Genomic DNA, 19457 nt, shown 5'->3' on the forward strand with positions numbered 1-19457 from the left:
CGTATATTTGGGACAGCATAATGAAATAAGTCATTTCTGCCAACAGTTCACATTACCTCCCAATGGTTAAGAACCATAATCCCAATATCATTTTGAATTCTATCACACATACAGTTGGAAATGTTATTGCATGATTACAGTGTTCCTTTCCCTCTGCACAGTTATTGTATTTATGCATTTTGCACATGAATTGGAAGAGAAGTTGAGCACCATGTACAATTACACCGCTGTTCAAAAACAGAGTTAGAAGAACCAAATCTATTTGGTACAATGGAGGCGTACAAGCAACTTGTAGTGTAAGCGCTGCTTGAAATGATACCTGTCTATCACAAAAACACAACACAGAAGTCATATGATGGAAATCTCTTTGCTTCTGCTCTCCAAAGCAGGGCACAGGATGAATCCTGATTCATTGTTGTTCTGCGAAAATGTGCTCCACGTAGTCTTCAAACGACATCACTTACAATTTGCAACTAAGTGCGTGCTGCGAAGACATCACCTGATCAAATCTAAGCCTTGCATGTAGCTGTGCCTCTTTTCTTTTCTTTTCTTTTTTTAAAATGTAAGATGTATCTCAAAATTCATTAACTGGACTGCCGAAAGCTCTTGTCGTTATTATATACTGCGGGGTGATGTTGACATAAGCGTCTCAGAACACAAAAAGAGGAGCTTGAACAAAGTTCGCCTCAAATCTAGGTGGCTAGTTGAAAAGTGAGTGTGGATAGTGTCACGCTTAGCAGCCACCCGATCTCTCTTTCCTCCCTTTAACCTGCCGAGCTGCCACGGAGGATCGCCCACTGATGGCACCTTTTATCTGCCACAGCCAGAAGAACCGCGGCTCTTCCTGTTACGAGGCAGTGGCACTTTGTCAAGCAAGACAAAGTTATCCTGGGGTCTGATACTGGTCTAGGAGTATGATTTGCATCATAAAAGCTTAAAGCAGATGACACAAAACCAGTGGTATGCAATATTAAGCTGCACAGACCTAAAAAAAAACCTAAAAGAAAATACCTTAAAGCACCTGAATTTTTCTCAAATCTGCAACAATTCACAACTGGAAAAACCACGATACTCCGCGCTGATCGTCCCTGAGGTCTGTGCATCACAGATTTCATTCCTGCAGGGGAGCAAAGATTATTACAATATTCAGATTACCGAGCAGAGGAAATTAATTGGACTAATTAACATACAAGTAAATGATGATACCGTTAACACATTTCATTAACTCTAACTGTCATTCTATGTTCCTGGTGCACTTGGTATTGCATTACAATGAATCGGATTCATTAAATTATGCAAATGAAAGGAACGACAAAATGAACGAGTCCTTTTGAACATTATGGACCACATTTTCAAACTCAAATTGACTAAGAGTCAAAAAGCATGTGCTTTCCACTCAGATTTACCAGATAAAGCTTTTCATAGACTACCACTTTAATTATGTTCACAGGTACTAAAACCAGGTAGGCTATAATATGTAACCAACTCCCTGATTCTGCAGACTTGAGTCTAATGTTATAGAACAAAATAGAAACACTACCTAATTAGCAAAATGTCCCATTTAGTGGACGAGTTAAAGATAGTGATGCGGCACGTGTCAGATCCGAGGTTAATCAAAATATTAATAAATTAGCGTCAGGAAATGGCGTGCACATTTTGAAGTCGGAGGCAGAGCAGCTGTTACGTCTCGTGCCTCTCTGCAGGGTTTGTTCAAAGTCACGAGACAGCAGTTGGTTCTCCAGCAGCAGAATATGTTCCTGACATTTCTGTGTGACATTAACTTGCGGTTAATTGTGGGGTCTGCACTTCTCATTGGCCTCGGAGACTTCTGTCTTCATCTTAGCTGCAGCTACACGGGGAAGGTCAAGGGGTCAAACGTACCTCCCGTCCTCATCCCTTGGCTGTAGTGACATCTACTGGACTACTAACCCACAGTATGCGCTTTGCAAAGAGCTGATGCGTCTTTGGGGGAAAAGAAAAAAAATCAAACTGGTCTCACGTTTAGTCGTTTTAGTATTAAATATCAAACTGCCCTCAGACAGCAGACATGGTACAACCAAGATACATTAAAAAAAATGAAGAAATCAAAAAATAAAGAGCATTCAAGTATAACAGAAACATTTATATTGATGCTATATTGATATATTTATACAGAAGACTGGAGTGAGGATAAACCTTCAGTGTTTAGCACAGAATATGAAGATTCTTCTTCATGCGTTTCTTGCTATTTGACTCAGATGGCATTTTAATCTCTCTTGAAGAGGAAGGTCTCAAAATAGGGGAAAAAACTAAAGAATAAATATGAAACAAGTAAATTTAATGTTCAGTGTGTATGTGTATTCAATTTAATAGTTAAGCAGTTTGGGAGGTGGCAGTAGAAGAAAGAAATAAGAGACATAAATGGATAACCCACTACAGGGGAATGTAACATGCAGATAAAGAAATACAACACGAGAAGAAAAAAAAAAAGCAATGCACATTTACTGACAGTGGGTATAACAGACAGTTTGCTGGGAAACATACAAAATATTTTTATACAAAATCTGAACAAGATTAAAGTGTTGAGAGCAGTGACGTTTAAAAGAGTACCACTTTTTAGTAATACAGACATTTTTCAAGTGCGCGATAGGACCGATAGAGCCAGATCCTGGTGAAAACTTCCTAACATGAACAGGTGGATGCTATGAAAAGAGAAATTATAATATAAAGCACAGCTGACATGATAGGATCAAATAGGTAACATGATGACAGCTTCATTGGCCTCAGCTTTTCCGTCCATCAAAAACAAAAACAAATGTTCCCACAACATCCCGCTATGGCCCGAGAAGCTACAGGGGTAATTTACCTTTACTTACATCACACAGTCACGAGTCACCCTGAGTTTGGTTTTCAATTTGGCAATTACCTCCAGAAAAATGGCTTTTTTTTCTTAATATTACAACATATTTTCATTTGAAAATCCTCCAAAAAGGATTTTTTTTCTTTTTTCTACAAACCCCCCCAAAAAACACATGAATTACATATAATGGAGCCATTTGAAATGTTCTGAACCTTCAATGGCGCAAACGCGTTGTTTATGTAAAGCCCAATATAAATGGCTCTTCAGTCAAAATATTTCATATGCAAATAATGTGTATCATATCAAGAGTAAATGTTAAGAGGAATTAAAATACAAAAAAATTTGATTGTTTTTCCATTTTCACCTGCAAAATGTAGCAGGCTTGAGGAAACTCATTAAAAAGCGAGGAAGGAGGGCTTTGCAAGCAGACTGGAAGGAAACAAGAATGCATAATAATAACAATAATAATTTAAAAAATGTAAAATTTGCATGGGCATAAACAATAACTTTGTTTCAGCTGGATAAAATTAGCTCTGCTGTGAGATTTAGTCTTTGCACACAGGAATATTGGGGGGGGGGGGTTGCCTATTATGAAGGACATCATCAAAATACACCATCAACAAAAGGTGAGGAGAAAAGAAACTGCTCAACTTACCAATCATTTTCATGAAAATCACATTATTAACAAATAAGTAAATTTTAAAAGAAAGTGGAATCCTACATTTTTCAACTACACAGTATTGTACAAAATAAGGCATTTCCTTGTGTGTTTACTGCAATGTCTTTTTCCACCTTTGCTTGTTTTCTCTCAGTATGCGCTGAGGATGGACACGGACTGACTATTTCTGTGTTAAAATATATATATTTATATATTTATAATTTTAGTTTTTTCCTTCAAAACGTGAATAAAAATGCAGGTAGGAGTATACAGTATGAGGGAGGTCGCAGAAGTTCATAAGCGGAGTGTAAATCACTCCATGACTTCGCTGGCCGCTACTGTGGTGACGAGCTGGAGTGGGATCTCTGCGTTGGCTAGGATGTCCTGGGCGTTGCTGGAGCCCTGCTGGATGTTGGTGAGGATGAGGGTGGCGCCTGCCGTGGTGATGATACTGTCTGAGGACCCTGCGGATTCCATCGAGGCCACCACGGCGCTGCCAGAGTTCACGCCTTTTTTGTTCTGATGAGTTTTAATGTGCTTCGCCAGGTGGTCGCTCCGCATGAAGCGCTTGGAACATTCTGGGCAGACAAACTTCTTCTCTCCTGCCAGAGAGAGAGAGAGGAAACAGTTTCAAAGATAGTTTGATGCTGAATTCATTTGGAGAGGGTTAAGCATGTCGTCTATCACCAGATCACAAGAAGTAAAAAAAAAAGTGCCAAGCAAAGTTCAAATTGATTGATCCATGAATAGATGGAACACACAAAAATAACAAAAGGCAGAACTGCCAGCGACATGCACATTCTTAATAGTTTTATTGTGTGCTGTTACTGAACGCTGTATGACCTGGGTCCAATGTTTAATCTGAATTAGTTTCCTAAAGCCAGTCTGTCACTGACAGAAATGACAAATTGATGCTATACAGCTGATTACAATTATTACCAATTAGAAGCCTACAATCATCGAACATCCTCTTGAAATGTTAACTGTGAATGCTAACTGTTCATATCCTGCAGCTGACAGCGTAATAAAAGGCTACTTTAGCCCGTCTTGTCAGAGGCCTCGCTCTGCCAGCGATATGCAAAGATAACAGTATGACCAAGTGGTGATATCGCTATCAAAGGTCTGTCCTGCCATTAACGTTGTGGCAGTAGATTTATCTGGAATTCTCATACATACACTCATACTTCCTGCATTTCATGAATCATGACTAAAAATCAAAACAATAAACATTCAGCTCACTATTGTTGTAAAGTTTCACTGTTGTTAACAGATCCTTCAACTGCAGGACAAACTGTTTAAAGCACATTTTAAGATTCCCTCCAAGCCAGTGAATCTAGCTATGTGTGTTTTTCTCACAATGGTCTTCAATCCTAACCTGACATTTTAAATCCAGAGGGGGACAAACGCTGTTATTTCTTAGGTGACTCACGCTTTGCAGGGCACAAATTAACACATTTTACTGATTTTATGGATGTTTTCCTGATGTGCAAACATCAAGGGAGCAAAAAAAGGGCACCTGTGTGTGTTCTCCTGTGCCTCTGCAGCTCATCGCTGCGTGTGAACCTCTTCCCACAGAACATCCAGCTGCAAACAAAAGGTCGCTCCCCTGAATGCCAGCGCAGGTGTGCTCGCAGGTGCGATGTCTTTCCGTATACTTTCCCACAGCCCGCGATGTGGCAGATGTGCTGCTTCTTTTTCCCCATGCTAGATCCTCTGCGAAACACAGGCACTGACATTAAAGATACTGATACATAGATGAGAGAAACAAAAGAAACAAAGGTCAAGATTACTCACCTGCCACCCGACTCTCTGCAATTAGGGCAGGTACATGCCACTCTGCGCAGCCTCTTGCCCTCTTGGCCAAGCTGATCCTCCTCATCCACCAGTCTGACTCGGAGGTGGGACAGATCGCTCGTGTTCAGGGTAGAATCAGTGCTAAGCTGCCATTCTCCAGAGTCTGGCTCTTCCTTGATCTGAATATCTAAAAATTAATATTAACAGTCTTCAGTTATAACTGGCCAAAAAGCCTGAACAGTGAGAGCTGCTTTGTAACTGTGTGTGATTGACAGCAAGGCAGCAGACTTAATGTATCAGTGAGAATTCTGATGACTAATTAAGCGTACCCTGTGGACTTTTTGGCCCACATGAGTGACAGAAAATGGGTGGATGGACTTTGCTACAATCAGAAATTTCATCACAATGTTATGACAGCAATAATTACATATAAAGTTGAAACACAAAGACGTTTTGAGGACGTAAACAATGAGTGTTGATGAGACTAAGCAGACTACGTTCACTGGCCACTTTATTAGGTCCACCTGTTTAACTGCTCTTTAATGGAAACACATGGGGGCAAATCAGTGCATTTAGGCATGCAGACCGCCTTGTATTAAAAGTTCAGGCTGCTGCTGCTGGTGTAATGGTGTGGGCCATATTTTCTTGGCACACTTTGGGCCACGTTGTACCAACTGAGCATTGTTTAAACAACACACCCTACAGGAGGATTTTTGCTGACTATGTCCAGGATAATTTGCTAATCTCAAACCGGTTTCTTGAACATGACAATGAGCTCTTGGTACTCAAATGTCCTACACAAGTCACCAGATCTCAGCCCAATACAGCACCTCTGGGAATGGAAAATTCACATTATGATGTGAAATCTGCCGAAACTGTTGGATGCTATTACGGTATGTCAATATGGACCAGAGCGGTCATTGGAGAAAACGCACTGGTGTAATTGTTTAATGTTATTCCTGTGTCCCCATAAACACGACGATGTTTCACGTGCACAACTTTAGGATCTTGAAACAAAAGCATCTAAATGGAATCCAGACATTACCAATGTTGATATTTCCAAGTGTGCTTTTAAGCAACAACTCATAATCTAAAAGTTACATGGATTATTATATAAATATATTATGAATAAATAAGTAAAACAAATACAAAGACGTCACTGGATTGTCTACTCCGAGCACCAAGAACAAATTCCACTGACCTTCATTGCATTAGTATAATTAGTAACTGAATACATTATAGCAATTTACAAGTAATTTGCACATGGAAGACCTTTCTGGAAGCTGCTAAACGGGCTAGATTTAAAAGTAAATATGCAAGAAACTTAAAGAGAATTAGAATATAATTATGGGATGTAAAATAATGAAAGAGCATTTTGACTTTAAAACCTTTAAAAAGAGCCTCGGACAGTCTAACATGTGTTTTAAGTTCCATTGCTGATTAGACCTTTACTCGTAGGTGGGTTCGACTACATTAAAAATTGTCAGAGAGCAAAAAAGTTCACGCACTAATAACAACAGCAAAGGTCTAATTTGTCCCACTCTGATAAATACCAATAAGGTACATGTACAGATGCCACAAAAGGACAAATTGGTCAAAATCTTTCTTCTCCCGAGTGTATTGTGACAATATGAAGAGCTACTATACCTGCAGGGTGATCAGTGTCTCCTTCCTGCTGGGCCACTGAATTGACTGTGACTGTCTGCAGGTTGGGGATCTGTCCTGTGCTGATGTTACCCAGGGACAGGGTCTGGACTGGAGCAAGAGTTATCTGCTGGGGCGGTGTGGTGGGCAGCTGGAGATTCTGGAGGTTCTGCACTCCTTGCACTTGAAAGGTCTGCCACTGTATCTGACCTGATGGCGTAACTGTCTGAGCTTGGATGATGAAGGTTCCCGGGTTGATCAGTTGCACATTTTGCAGACTCTGCCCACCTGCCGCCACTGACTGCACCACCTGTCCGTTGGTGGTCTGAACAGGAACCTGCTGCAGCTGGATGATTGGCTGAGCTGATGACGCATGGACATTTAGCTCCTGATTTTGCTGGACGAAGCCTTCTTGGAGACCAGAACTTGAGTTGGCTTGCTCCGTAGCCACTAATGGTAATGAAGTGTTCTGGGTTAGCAGACCTGCTTCGCTTGCTGTAACGTGTAGAGAGGAAGACGTTGGCACAAATATCTCAGGATTTGCATTCGAGTCATTTACTGGTAGTGTCTGTGAGAGGTGGTCATCTGTCTTAGCCAGACTCTCAGAGCCATCCACAGGCTGACTTGCCATAATTAGCTGGCCATCAGCAGTGACCCCTGTTGCTATAGTTTGAGCACCAGACAAGCCAAGGGAGTCCAAGTCTACGCTGTTAACAGGAACAAAGGTAATGTTCCCGGGCAAACCCACAGGCACATTAGTAACAACCTGGCCCTGGTTGTTGAAGGTGGAGCTGCCAATAGAAACCCCCTGGATCTGCTGGATGTTAGCAGTCTGTGAAATGAGGTTCTGGTTGTTGTTAAGGATGTTTGCAGTTGATGTCACACTGAGACTCTGGCTACCATCAGGCAAGATCTGAATGTGTCCCGTAGCATCCTGAGTCAGGGTTGGTCCTTCCACACTGGCCGTGGAGAAGCTCAGCTGTCCATCTGCTGTTTGAATCTGAGGAATTACTTGGTACTGAATGTTAGGCACTGAATTGGCAGAGGAGTCGTCCGTTCCTGACGTAACAAAGATTGGCTGACCCTGTAAGTTCTGGATAGGAAGAACATACTGCCCATTTGACGTTAATATCCCTTGACTTTGGATCTGTACTATTCCAGACTCATCTTTTGCTGCTGTTGTGGGGGTTAACACCTCCCATTTCTCTGTCCCAGTAAGCTGCGTAGATGGATGTGAGATCTGAGAAAGAAAACAAATCACATAAAATAAAACACATTTAAAAAGTAGATTCAGAACTCTAGTTATATTCATCTTTTAAGGTACAGAGATGACTGTATGAAAATAAAAACCTGCATTTGCTAAATGACCAAAATTCTTTTGTTTGGCTGAAATTTAGAGGTCTGTCTGCCATTCCTATTCATGCTAATGTAACTAAGCTGATTCCCTTTGTCTTTTATTAGCACTGTAGCATTGACTCCAATAATGGATGATATACTGGCATCTAACTATTACTTTTCTAGTCTTAGTGACCACTCAAAGCTCTCTACATTCATACAACACTTCAAGCACTTTATTTCCCTCACATCCACCGCCAATTTAGAATCACTGATTACCTAACAAGACTGAAGCTGACACATGTGTAGGAAACCCACACAGGCACAGGGAGAACACGCAAACGCCACAGCTGACTAGGAGAGTCGAACCACAAACCTCGAAGATGCAAGCGCTAGTCAATCTACCCAATGTTATCAGTGTCCTGCATCGATGCTATATGGACAACACACCTAACTAGGGATGGGTATCGAAACCCGGTTCTTGTTGAGAACCGGTTCTCACTGTTTCAATTCCTTGGAATTATTTGCCATTTTTGCAAACGATTCCCTTATCGATTCCAGTCGCCCCGAATGACGTCACCACGTTGCGGAGCGTCGCTTACCTGGCCGGAAACACGGTGCGTAAGCGGCTCAAATGCTCAAAAGTTTGGTTATACTTTACGAGAACGGATGACAACAGGGAAACTTGCAATACTTGCAAAGTAGATACTTCATTTAAGGGAGGAAACACTACGAATATGCAAAAGCATTTGCTCACAAAACACGCGATGACCATAAATGAATGTCGTGTTTTTAATTCCGCTCCGGACTCGTGAATCTCAACCCAGCAGCAGTGGCAACACGTCCTCTGCACGTCCTCTCCCGTTAATGCGGCAGGGAAATAATCAACTAACAGTGCATATTATGTTAGCGCGATCTGCCTTATTACAAAACCTGCCATTACTGTGCATTTAGGTAACCATGATGAGACAGACAGAGTCTGGCTGGCTCAGATGCTGGCAGTTCTCGCTGCAGTCTACCGGTAGCGTCTCCTTTCAGGCCAGGATAGACGAATGTCACCGAGCAGTGTCTAAGTTTGTGGTCAAAGGCTTGCACCCATTTGCCACAGCAGATGCCCCCGATTTCACTTTGGTAAGTGAATGTGTTTAATTGTAGGCAGGGACATTACTGGATATTCTTTTGTAATTGCTACAGAATAATTTATGTTAAACTTTGTTATTACTACAGGAGAATATTTATTTTATTATTTTACATTTACATTTTTTTTCCTGGGGACCCTGTGACACCCCATTGAAGAGCCGTAGGCTGTGGATCTCTTAAGATCTCACTGTTGGGTTTGTAAGGCAATGTTACTCCGAAATTTCTATCTTGTTCAAAGAGAAGATATAAAACACAGTTCTAAGCTAATCGACTTTAGTGTTCTCCTTTTTTAAAAAGAAGAATCGATAAGAGAATCAATAAAGAATCGAATCATTAAACAGAATCGAAAATGGAATCGGAATCGTTAAAATCTTATCAATACCCATCCCTACACCTAACTGTACTTGGTTGTCTTATTTCATTGTTTGATCCACGCCAGGTTTTTCCACTACAGTTCAATTGAGTGAATGGGCATGTCCCTGTTTGTGTTGACTGCATCAAACATCTCTTCTATGAGATTTTCTCATCCGAGCTGTAACGAGCTGAGGTTGTATTTATAATAAATTGTCTCTGCTGGATTTGTTTTTAAAGTGAATGCATGGAATTGGTGCACGCCTTGCTTCAAGCAGACATGGCTGATTCTCAGCAGTGTTTTGGTCACATTTGTTTTTAATAAAAGAAATATTGAGCAATACTATGCATAATACATCAATAACCTCGGACCAGCTAGAAACAGAAACCGAACATAGCGAAACAACTTTCTCTTATGAAAATATGAAAACCAAAAACTGCAAACTTACTTCACAGACACAAATTTCAGAGCTCATACTGATATCATCAAAGAATAAATGAAATTGAGCAACAAAAATACATGCAGGCTTGTATGAAATGTCTATTTCAGTTAAGTCTTCAGTACTGACCTAACAAAACAAGAACCTGAAATCCTGACTGAGTGATGGAAGTAAATTAAACAGAGATTTACAGAAAAATTAAAACACTAAAGCTAATTAAAACTAATGTATATCAGCTCATCTTAAGGTGTTGGAGAGCTTTTTCTCTGATTGATTGATGTTGAAGTTTCATTAACAACAGATTAAAGTGTAAAACAACAGGCTAAGATGAGAGACTGAAAACTACATTGAAAAATGGACGGCCTGTCTTTATCCCGTTGTAAAACAGACGCTATAGTCAACCTTAGTTTAACACAGGAATAGTTTAAAAAAAACAAAAAAACAAACCTTGTTTCCTAAACACTTTAACTTGACCTTGGGCTGTGAAGGTGAATTTGCAATGACTTACAAAAAGACAACCATTATGCTAAATGTGATCAAACTACCCTTACATTAGGCTACAGTAACAGGAGAGGTATTAAAATAGCCTTTTAGATAATCTGCCACTGCTCGAGCTCATTTATGAATTAAAAATATTATCTAACTAAATACATCTCATGTCCCTTTATTTGTCATGTTGATCAATTGTTTTAATAAATGTGCAGATGTTGCCAGTGTATCTTATGTTTAAAATTATTAAGCAGATAATTATTTTGCCATTTAATACACCAAACCAACATCTTCTTCCCCAGTACCAGTTCTTATATCAAAACTCAGGAATCGTGGAATTTATTTTTCAGCTTGGAAAAATAACAAAAGGCATGAAATGGAATAAAAACTGAGTTAGCATTAGTATAACTGATGGCTTACATGGAGCAGGAAAAAGAGATTGACTCTGCTCATCAAGGTAATGATAAGTAAAATCCTGATGTTGAATTCTCCCATGATGAATATGGGAATAAGATGTTTTTGTATTATTAACTTTGCAAATAAAAGACATTGACACAGAATTGGTATCAGTTTCCTCTGTCTGACTGTGTACATTGCAATATTATACTAGAGACTATGAACCTGCCATGATATATCAGTGAGCCATGGGTAAAATGGGTACAAATCCTTTTCAGGAATCAGGAAGGGCATAGGTCTAAACCAAACCAAAACAAATCCCTGTCAAATAAAACAAGTGGCGTGACCCATTGTGAATTAGGGAGTATTTAGTTTACTTAATTCAGTTTATAACTACAAATACGTCAAACAAATGTCTGTTTATTGATTCAAAGCTGGACTTTGAAGCAAATGGTGGAGCTGTTTGTAAAAAAGGGCACCAGAGCCTGTCATGTTTGAGATGGCTTGCTCACTTCCACAACGATAAAACCATAATTTGTTTGTGCTTTTATTGGCTCTGTTTTAGCCCGTACCCTGATGCTATGGTTTGGGTATTGAGTCATAAAGAACTCAAACTGTTAAATGGTCTAAGAGCCTGATTGGTGAGCCACAGCTGAACCCAACATCCCAGTACACACGATGGTTACGCTGGTTGGTTGGTTTAGTTTTACTCAACGACTTGCACCCTTTGCATATCGTGTTTCAGTTTCCTCCTTCTAGACGAAGGTTTCAGGCCTAAAGAGCAGCTTTGTTCCGGCAGCTATTAGTCACATAAACAAATCATAGCTTTGATACAAATTTTTCCCCCCTAATCTTTTCTACGATTATCTGTTGTTTGTATTGAAAATACACATGTAGGGATGGGTAACTGACTACTGCCGACCAAATCTACCTAAGAGGACAAATGAAGTAACCCGAACCTGCTTATTTACTGTCCAACCAACAGTTTTGCTCAGGTGTGACCAAAACCTTTCCTTCTGCTAAAATAGAATCAGATATAGCAGAGGTGCTGGCTCACTACATCAGACAGTACTGCTGTCCACCTCTGAATATAGTGACCCAACCTCAGTGTAGGTTGGGTCAGCATGTCTAGCAGGTCGAAGGGTGATGACCAAGTCTCTGGCTCAAAAGGGGCAGGTTTAAAAGGAATAAAGTGTGTGGACATCAGTCTGAACCGCACAGAAAATGTGACTGATGCTAAGAAGTGAATGTACTGGTTAAATGGCTGTCTTGTTCAGTGCCCCTCAGACAAAACCGTGGACACCACCTAAAAAATAAGGCTTGGGTCTGAATGGAGTCTGTCCCATCAAATCTAGCGAAGGAGGCGGGATTTGTAAGCAGCTTGGGAGGAAGTGTTGCTTGAGAAGTTCAAATCAGGGTACAATAATAACCCCCACCTGGTTTCAAATATGTAATGCAAACTCTCTTGTTACTAAAACCGCAGGCAAGACCTATGACGAGAACCACGATACAGTAGAAAAATCTTACCTGATTGCCCCTGCCTTCCTCCTGCTGCAAAAAGTCGCTCTTACTGCTGTCCACGTCTAAGGCAGCCATATCATCCGCTTTCATTGGGTGTTCTGGGGCTGTGAAGTGAAAAAACATTTACTGTGGGAACAGCCGAAGCTAACGTTAGCTAAACAAACCTGTGACTCACACCCACGTTAAAGTACAGTTAGTCACTAAACCGACAACTACATCCGCTGTTACTAATATCACAAACCTCCATTTAACGGGGCTGTAGCACTGATTAGTTAAATGAAGGCTAAACAGTGATGTGTCCTACACAAGCTAATCTAGACAGCTAAGCTATCGAGCCCTGCGTTAGCCGCTGCTGCCAACTTAGCCGGCGATGATTAGCACTATCACCATCGAGAATCCCCACTAGCCTGCTAGCGAGCTAATTTAGCCAGAGGATGCCCGAGATAGCTCGTTAGCATACGTGGGTGAAAAATAATGGATATTACGTACCAGTCATTGCGTGACTTGTCCTAAAACGGAGAGTCTTGATAGTCACAAGCCACCGGACATGATCAACAGATTACACTGATTGTATACGCGTGGAAATTAGTGATAAGTGTCTGATTTTTTTCTATTTTGATTGACGGGCGGTAGGTAACACAAAGGGTGGGGCCTCCGCTGTTGACTGGGAGCATTTGCGTCACATACAGGAAATCCCGCCGTTCCACATAAAATGATTGGCTGCTGGTTTGTTTTACCTTGTTATTATTTGTCAGCCGACACGTCAGTCATCCTTTGTTGGCTTCTTTTCCTGTTTGGTATGCATTTTCAGCTGGACTGTGTTGGTGGCACTGAGGGTTGTATTTACATTGTTGTTAGCAGTGAACGAACCCTGTTTTAGTCCAAAGCATGGCAGTCACGCTCTCTGTATGATCCTAACTATAGTTCAAGAGCTCTGTCTGCCACCTACAGCTGTTCTCCACCAGATCACCTGTTCATCAGTGATCAATAGTGAGTATTCATATCCCTTACTTTAAGTACTGTGAGTAGTAGGCAAAAACATCTCAAAAAAGCAACACACCATGCCGCAATCTAAACAAAGTAATTGACATCTATGCAAAGCCTAAGACTTTGCGACTCTTGAGAACCACGGTTACAACCACTATCCACAAACTCAGAAACCTTGGAACAGTGGTGAACCTTTCCAGGAAATTACTCTAAAATCGCATTGGTGACTCATACAGGAGGTCACAAAAGAACCTAGAACAACATCTGAAGGACAGCAAACCTGACTTGCCTGAGTCAGGTCAACTTCAGTGTTCAACAATAAGAGGGACACTGGGCAAAAATGGTATTTATCTGAAAGTTTCAAGGAGAAAACCACGAAGACTTGTTTCACATTTGCCAAAAAAACATCTTGATGCTCCTCAAGGCAATTTTGGGAACATATTCTAGGGACTGACATTACAAAAGTTGACATTTTTGGAAGGTTTTTGTCCTGTTACACATGGCGTAAATCTAACATAGCATTTGATAAAAGCTACGGAAGCGTAGAGCTGCCACCCAGGCAAAAGAAAAATAGAGCTATATCACGTTATAACGCGAAAAGTTTATTGTTCTAACCATATACTTTTCACGTTTCAACAACATAAAATCACGTTATTACAATGTACATAATTATCACATTCATGTAATATTATATTTATATTGTAAGAATGTGAAAGTTTTTTTTGTTATAACGTGATAATTATGTACATTGTAATACGTGATATTATGTTGTTCAAATGTGAAAAGTATATTGTACTAACATGAAAAGTATATTGTTAGAACAATAAAGTTTTCAAGTTATATTGTGATATGGCTGTATTTTTCTATTGCCTGGGTGGCAGCTCTACGCTTCCGTAAAAAGCAGTCACACACGGTGGTGGTAATACGATGGTCTGGGGCTGCTTTGCGGTTTCAGGACCTGGAACACTTGTCGTAATTGATGGAACCATGAATTTTGCTCTCTACCAGAAAATCCGGAAGGAGAATTTGCAACCATCAGTTTGTGCCATGAAGTACAATACACTTGGGTTATGCAACAGGACAATGACCGGAAACACACCAGCAAGTTCACCTCTTATTAAAAAGAAATGGGACACAGATAAAATATTACAAACTGTAATCTGAAAAATAACTACAACTGTTTGACAAATGTAGTGAAGTGAAACTTGCAATATTCCTCTCCCTGTTAAAGAAGGAAGATTTTATAAAGTTGCTTAAAAAGGGTGTACTAAAACCATATTTGTTACGTCCCAATGTGGCTAATGTTCTGTCATTTGTCACAGATCATGGGACCACAGGTCCTGCAGATCAGCCTACCATTTTGCAAGAAAACATTAGAGATGGCTGCTGTGAAGTCACACATTTAGAAGCAATCGAGCTAATGCAAATATCAGGTGTTTGGGTTTCTTTTCATTAGTTTCAGCGACCATAATACACGAATCGCATGGTTTGTATCCGATTTAGCTACCAGTTAATTTCCATCTGCAGTTTCCGGGCAGATAAAAAACAGTAAGATGCAGTTAAAATCAGTCAGCAAAGCACACAGACAAATATTTCCCTGCTCATACATTTATGCACATACACACATATAAGGACCCATGGAAATAAAAGATGAACAACACAAGTATCAAAATGTTAATCAATCAAAAAGTGACTAATTTAATCGACCAAACCACTATTATCTTTGCTGGTGCCATAACTTAGGAATATAATATTTTTGTGTGTACAAGGTTTTTAATTTCTCATCATGCAAAGTAACAAAAGGGTGGATTTTGACTAAAAACTCAGTTAGTGGCCTGCTGGGACTGAACTAATACAACTGATGGTTTGTACTGAGTCAGAATGCTAGATTAGCTCATACATATTTTAAAATTTAGGGAAGAGATTTACTCTACTCTTTAAGGCGATGATATGTGAAATTCCGATTCTGAATTCTCCCACGATGCATATGGAAATAGGAAGTTTTTGTGTCATTTACTTGGGGATAAAACACATTTGAGACAGAATCTGAGGTTGTATTTGACTGGATTTCTTCCCCTCCATCTGATTGTGCGTATTACAACATTGTGAAAGTGCATTGAAATGAGAGTCTGCATGGTATTGTATCTGCTCTGTGGCTGTGATGCTATCAGGACCCCACTTCTCAGTATTATTTGTGGTGTGTCAGTTCCTCACAGTGCGCGACCGCAGTGAGGCTATTTCTCCCAACCTTCAATTCAAACTTGGCCCATTACAGCCAGACTACAAAAGCACTTTCCGTGCACTCAGGAGCTCACGGCAGTGAATGGTGGATATTTCCAATCACTCTGCTGTCAATCCAAATGTCAGGTAAACACAGGCCAATGGAAACAGCTTTAGAAAAACCTTGCAGCTACGTCTGTCTTACTCCAGGAGTCCTTGGAAACGTATCAACAATTTCTACAGACCTCGAAGTTAAAGGGAAGAGTCAAATATCCTAAAAACAACACAAATGCAACACTCTGGTGGATGCAGTGGCCTACAAGAGGCAGGTTACTGCTCTTGTGTTTGTCTTTAAACCTGTGAGCATTCTCTAGAGCCATAGCTACAAACAAAGGAAATTAGATTGTATTGACAGATCTTGTATGCACCTCATGAGATGAATCTGAAATCTGCAGAGCAGTTACCCAGTGGACGTTTCATTTTGTCTGTAAAAGTTCAGTGTAGCATGGGCAGAAATGACCTTTTAACTATATGAGCGAGGACCTTTAAAATACTATGCAAATGCAATGTTTTATTAATAAACTCTATGAAATTATAGTTGAAAGTCTATAAAAGCAAAGCAGTCTGTTGCAATGCAAAAGCTTCTCTGCAGCAGCTTCTAGGAGTGGACATTGCTTATGTGGCACATAGTAGAAATAAGAAAGATAACTGAGTGAGTCCACAATGGCTTTGAGTGTTTCGTATTAACATATTGACAGTTGTTTTCATGAAGGCCAGTCCAAGAGAGAGTGACCCCACGGAGAGAAACTGCCCTACTGGGGGCACTGTAAATGGGTCCAGAGAGAGAAAATTGAAACTGGTGCAGAATGAAGAAGTGTGGATGGAATATCAAATGTGTGTCAGACACAACTATGAAGCACCTGAGACAGGAACAATCATACCGTTCTTTGTCAGAGGCGCTTTATACAATGAGGGCTGAGGTCAAACGTAGCTACTAGAAAACTTTTTATGATATTCTTATTGTGGAAGTTCAACATCCTGTCAACACAGAGGATGTGTGGATGCATTTCCCATTCGGGATCACAATCGAACCTATGAATTTTATTTAAACATATAAGGATAGACGGTTCTTTGATAGTAGATTGCATGGCACAAAAGCAAAGGTTAAACAACGACAAGCAGGCACAAAGGTGGAAAGTATGAAAAGACATACATTTACAAACATAAACAGCAGCTAGACAACCAGCAGTGCGGTAAACAGCGGAGCAAGGGTGCAGCACAGAGTTCAGCAACGTGGTATAAGTTTCTCAGATACACATTATGTGTCATTGTGGAGTAGATTCAACCTGACAGCATAACCGAAAAGTCACCATTGTTTAACAGAGTAAAAACATTTTATTGAGAAGAATGAAGTATAAGTAGCAGAAAAGCCAAAATGCAGCGTTTCCATATGAGGACACAACGTCTCAGGAGGTTAAACTCGGTGGCCACAGTTACAGCTACACAATTAATTGTAATGCAGTTCCATATTTTTGCATAGTAAATAATGCCTGGCATTATGCTCAGTAATGACAAAATAGAGGACACAAAACACCTAGTCCAGTGCAACACCTTTACTTGTCACCTTTATAAATCAACTATAAGATTATAATTACGGATTTTAAACTATTATTAATTATAGTTTCAGAGCTGGTGCTCTGAATTGCAATAGATTTTGCAGGTGTGTGTAATTAAGAGGCCAGTATATATGCACAGCAGTTAGAGCAGCACGTAACAGTAAAGGTGGGAAGATGCACAGGAGTCGTTTCTTGGACATTACATAGACGATGTAGCCGTTTATTGTTTAAATGATGGTTTGCTGCATTTTGTGTGATAGTTTAAACACCTAACTTGTTATTAAGACTGCGACCATGATGGCACAGAAAGGAGATTTGTGATGTGGCAACAATAAAGAAAAAGAGAAACTAAATTCCAGAGGTTATGATTTAATTACTCTTTTCTAAGCTTCCTCTCAGCTGTTTATGGCATTCTTTTCACTCAGCACTACGTTGGACAGTGTTTTATCACCCTGACTGTGGGAGCAATAAATCAAAGCATGGTAGTTCAACATGAAGGAGAGGAAACGCTTGCATGAAGTATCATATATGAATGTAAACTTTTTTCCCCCCCTTAAAGTCCAATCCTGCTTCCGTATTACCTCCATTCAGCGTACGGCATTTGGCACACAGAGAAGTCACACAATAGCAGCAATTACAACATGGCAACATTTTTATTGTTATCCAAAATAGAGATAATTTCCTCACAGTAATAATATGATACAGCATGTTTATAATAACCATTGAATTTCCCAACACGATCCCTCGTGTGTAGTTACTGCTCTGAAAAATGCCATAGTTATTTATATGTTTATTTGTTATAACTCACACATTCCATTTAAAAAAATAAATAAAAAAATCTTCAAAGCTCTTTGGTGTCCGTGTGATTTACAGCAGCAGGCCGCAGTCTGTCTTGTTGGGTGTGTGTTTTAAAGTGAGCTTTCCACTCTGTGTCCTTCTTGGTTTGATGCCACTGTGGTTTGCCTCGGGGCAGAGTGGCACCACTTGATTGATGGTGCTGACGGCACATTTGTACCAGCAGAGATTCTGTCACATTTCTGGGCTCGTTTCATGAGCCCTGCCGGGCAGTTTTTACAGTCCTACCGATGTCACCCGGTAATGTTTACGGATACTTTAACACGCGTTTGTTTTTGCTATTAACTGTGAGGTTGTGCATATATATATATTTTATAATGTGTTCCATGATGTCAGGACACCCAATGACTTTATAATTCATGAATCCTTGCTTCTTCTGTGACAGCAAAATTATTGGTATCAAATCCTGAAACAGCATGTTGAGGACTTTTTCGGTCTGGTGTTTTGTTCCTATACTGCATCTGCATGATTCTAAATAGCTTTATTACTTGCCCTGAAAGGATTTATTGTCACTTTATGAAAAACAAAATACTCCATGACCCAGACCGCTGGGAACAACTCATCAATCCCCGAGCCTCAAAACTGCAGCAGATGAATAATCTTCTGTGTTGGGTTTAGGTTGGCCAACACCAATACCACCCCGAGAAGAATGCAAAAACAGTTTAGTCTCAAGCCCCCATTGTGCTCTCCAGAGGATTTGTATGGTTTCACTTAGAAACCAGTCAACTCAAAGCAGTCCGTCGTAAAAGCATATACTGTACGCGAGAGCTCTAAGTGTTGGTAGCAATAACATTCTTGGTCTGCTGCAAGAAATTTCAGTGATTAAAACCACTGGTTAATGGTAAAGCTACCAAGAAAAATAAGCTTAATGTTATTTGATACACATGTTGTCATCCGTCATTCTTTCTAAGTAACCACAATAAACACTATCCTATATTTTGCCACTGATCTCAAACTCTGAAAACTATAATCCACCTTATTTCCATGACAAACACTATGCTTTGTAGTGCGAGCACAGGCTCCACTCCATAAAACATCCCATCCAAAAAACTTGGATATGCAATACTCTTTCTGAAAAATGACCATTTTTATTCAATCTTTTTGTTCCCATCAAAAAGCCATTTTTTTCTCCGCAGTCTTAATGGTTACAAGATATTCAGCAAAGCACTGCT

General features: G+C 40.1%; 1 protein-coding gene across 1 annotated transcript; it reads right to left on the reverse strand.

The window, feature by feature from the left end:
- Positions 1 to 2966: 2966 nt before the first annotated feature.
- sp3a (sp3a transcription factor) lies at positions 2967 to 13272 on the reverse strand. The gene is made up of 6 exons (XM_005723486.1): positions 13097 to 13272; positions 12614 to 12711; positions 6939 to 8175; positions 5292 to 5478; positions 5014 to 5210; positions 2967 to 4099 (listed from the first exon to the last, which is right to left on the reverse strand). Exons 1-6 carry the CDS (start codon positions 13101 to 13103, stop codon positions 3810 to 3812), a joined length of 2016 nt encoding a protein of 671 aa, XP_005723543.1. The 5' UTR covers positions 13104 to 13272; the 3' UTR covers positions 2967 to 3809.
- Positions 13273 to 19457: the final 6185 nt, after the last annotated feature.

This window comes from Pundamilia nyererei, unplaced genomic scaffold (assembly GCF_000239375.1).
Source record: "Pundamilia nyererei isolate P.nyererei 1_Seehausen unplaced genomic scaffold, PunNye1.0 scaffold00009, whole genome shotgun sequence".
Taxonomy (NCBI): Eukaryota; Metazoa; Chordata; class Actinopteri; order Cichliformes; family Cichlidae; genus Pundamilia; species Pundamilia nyererei.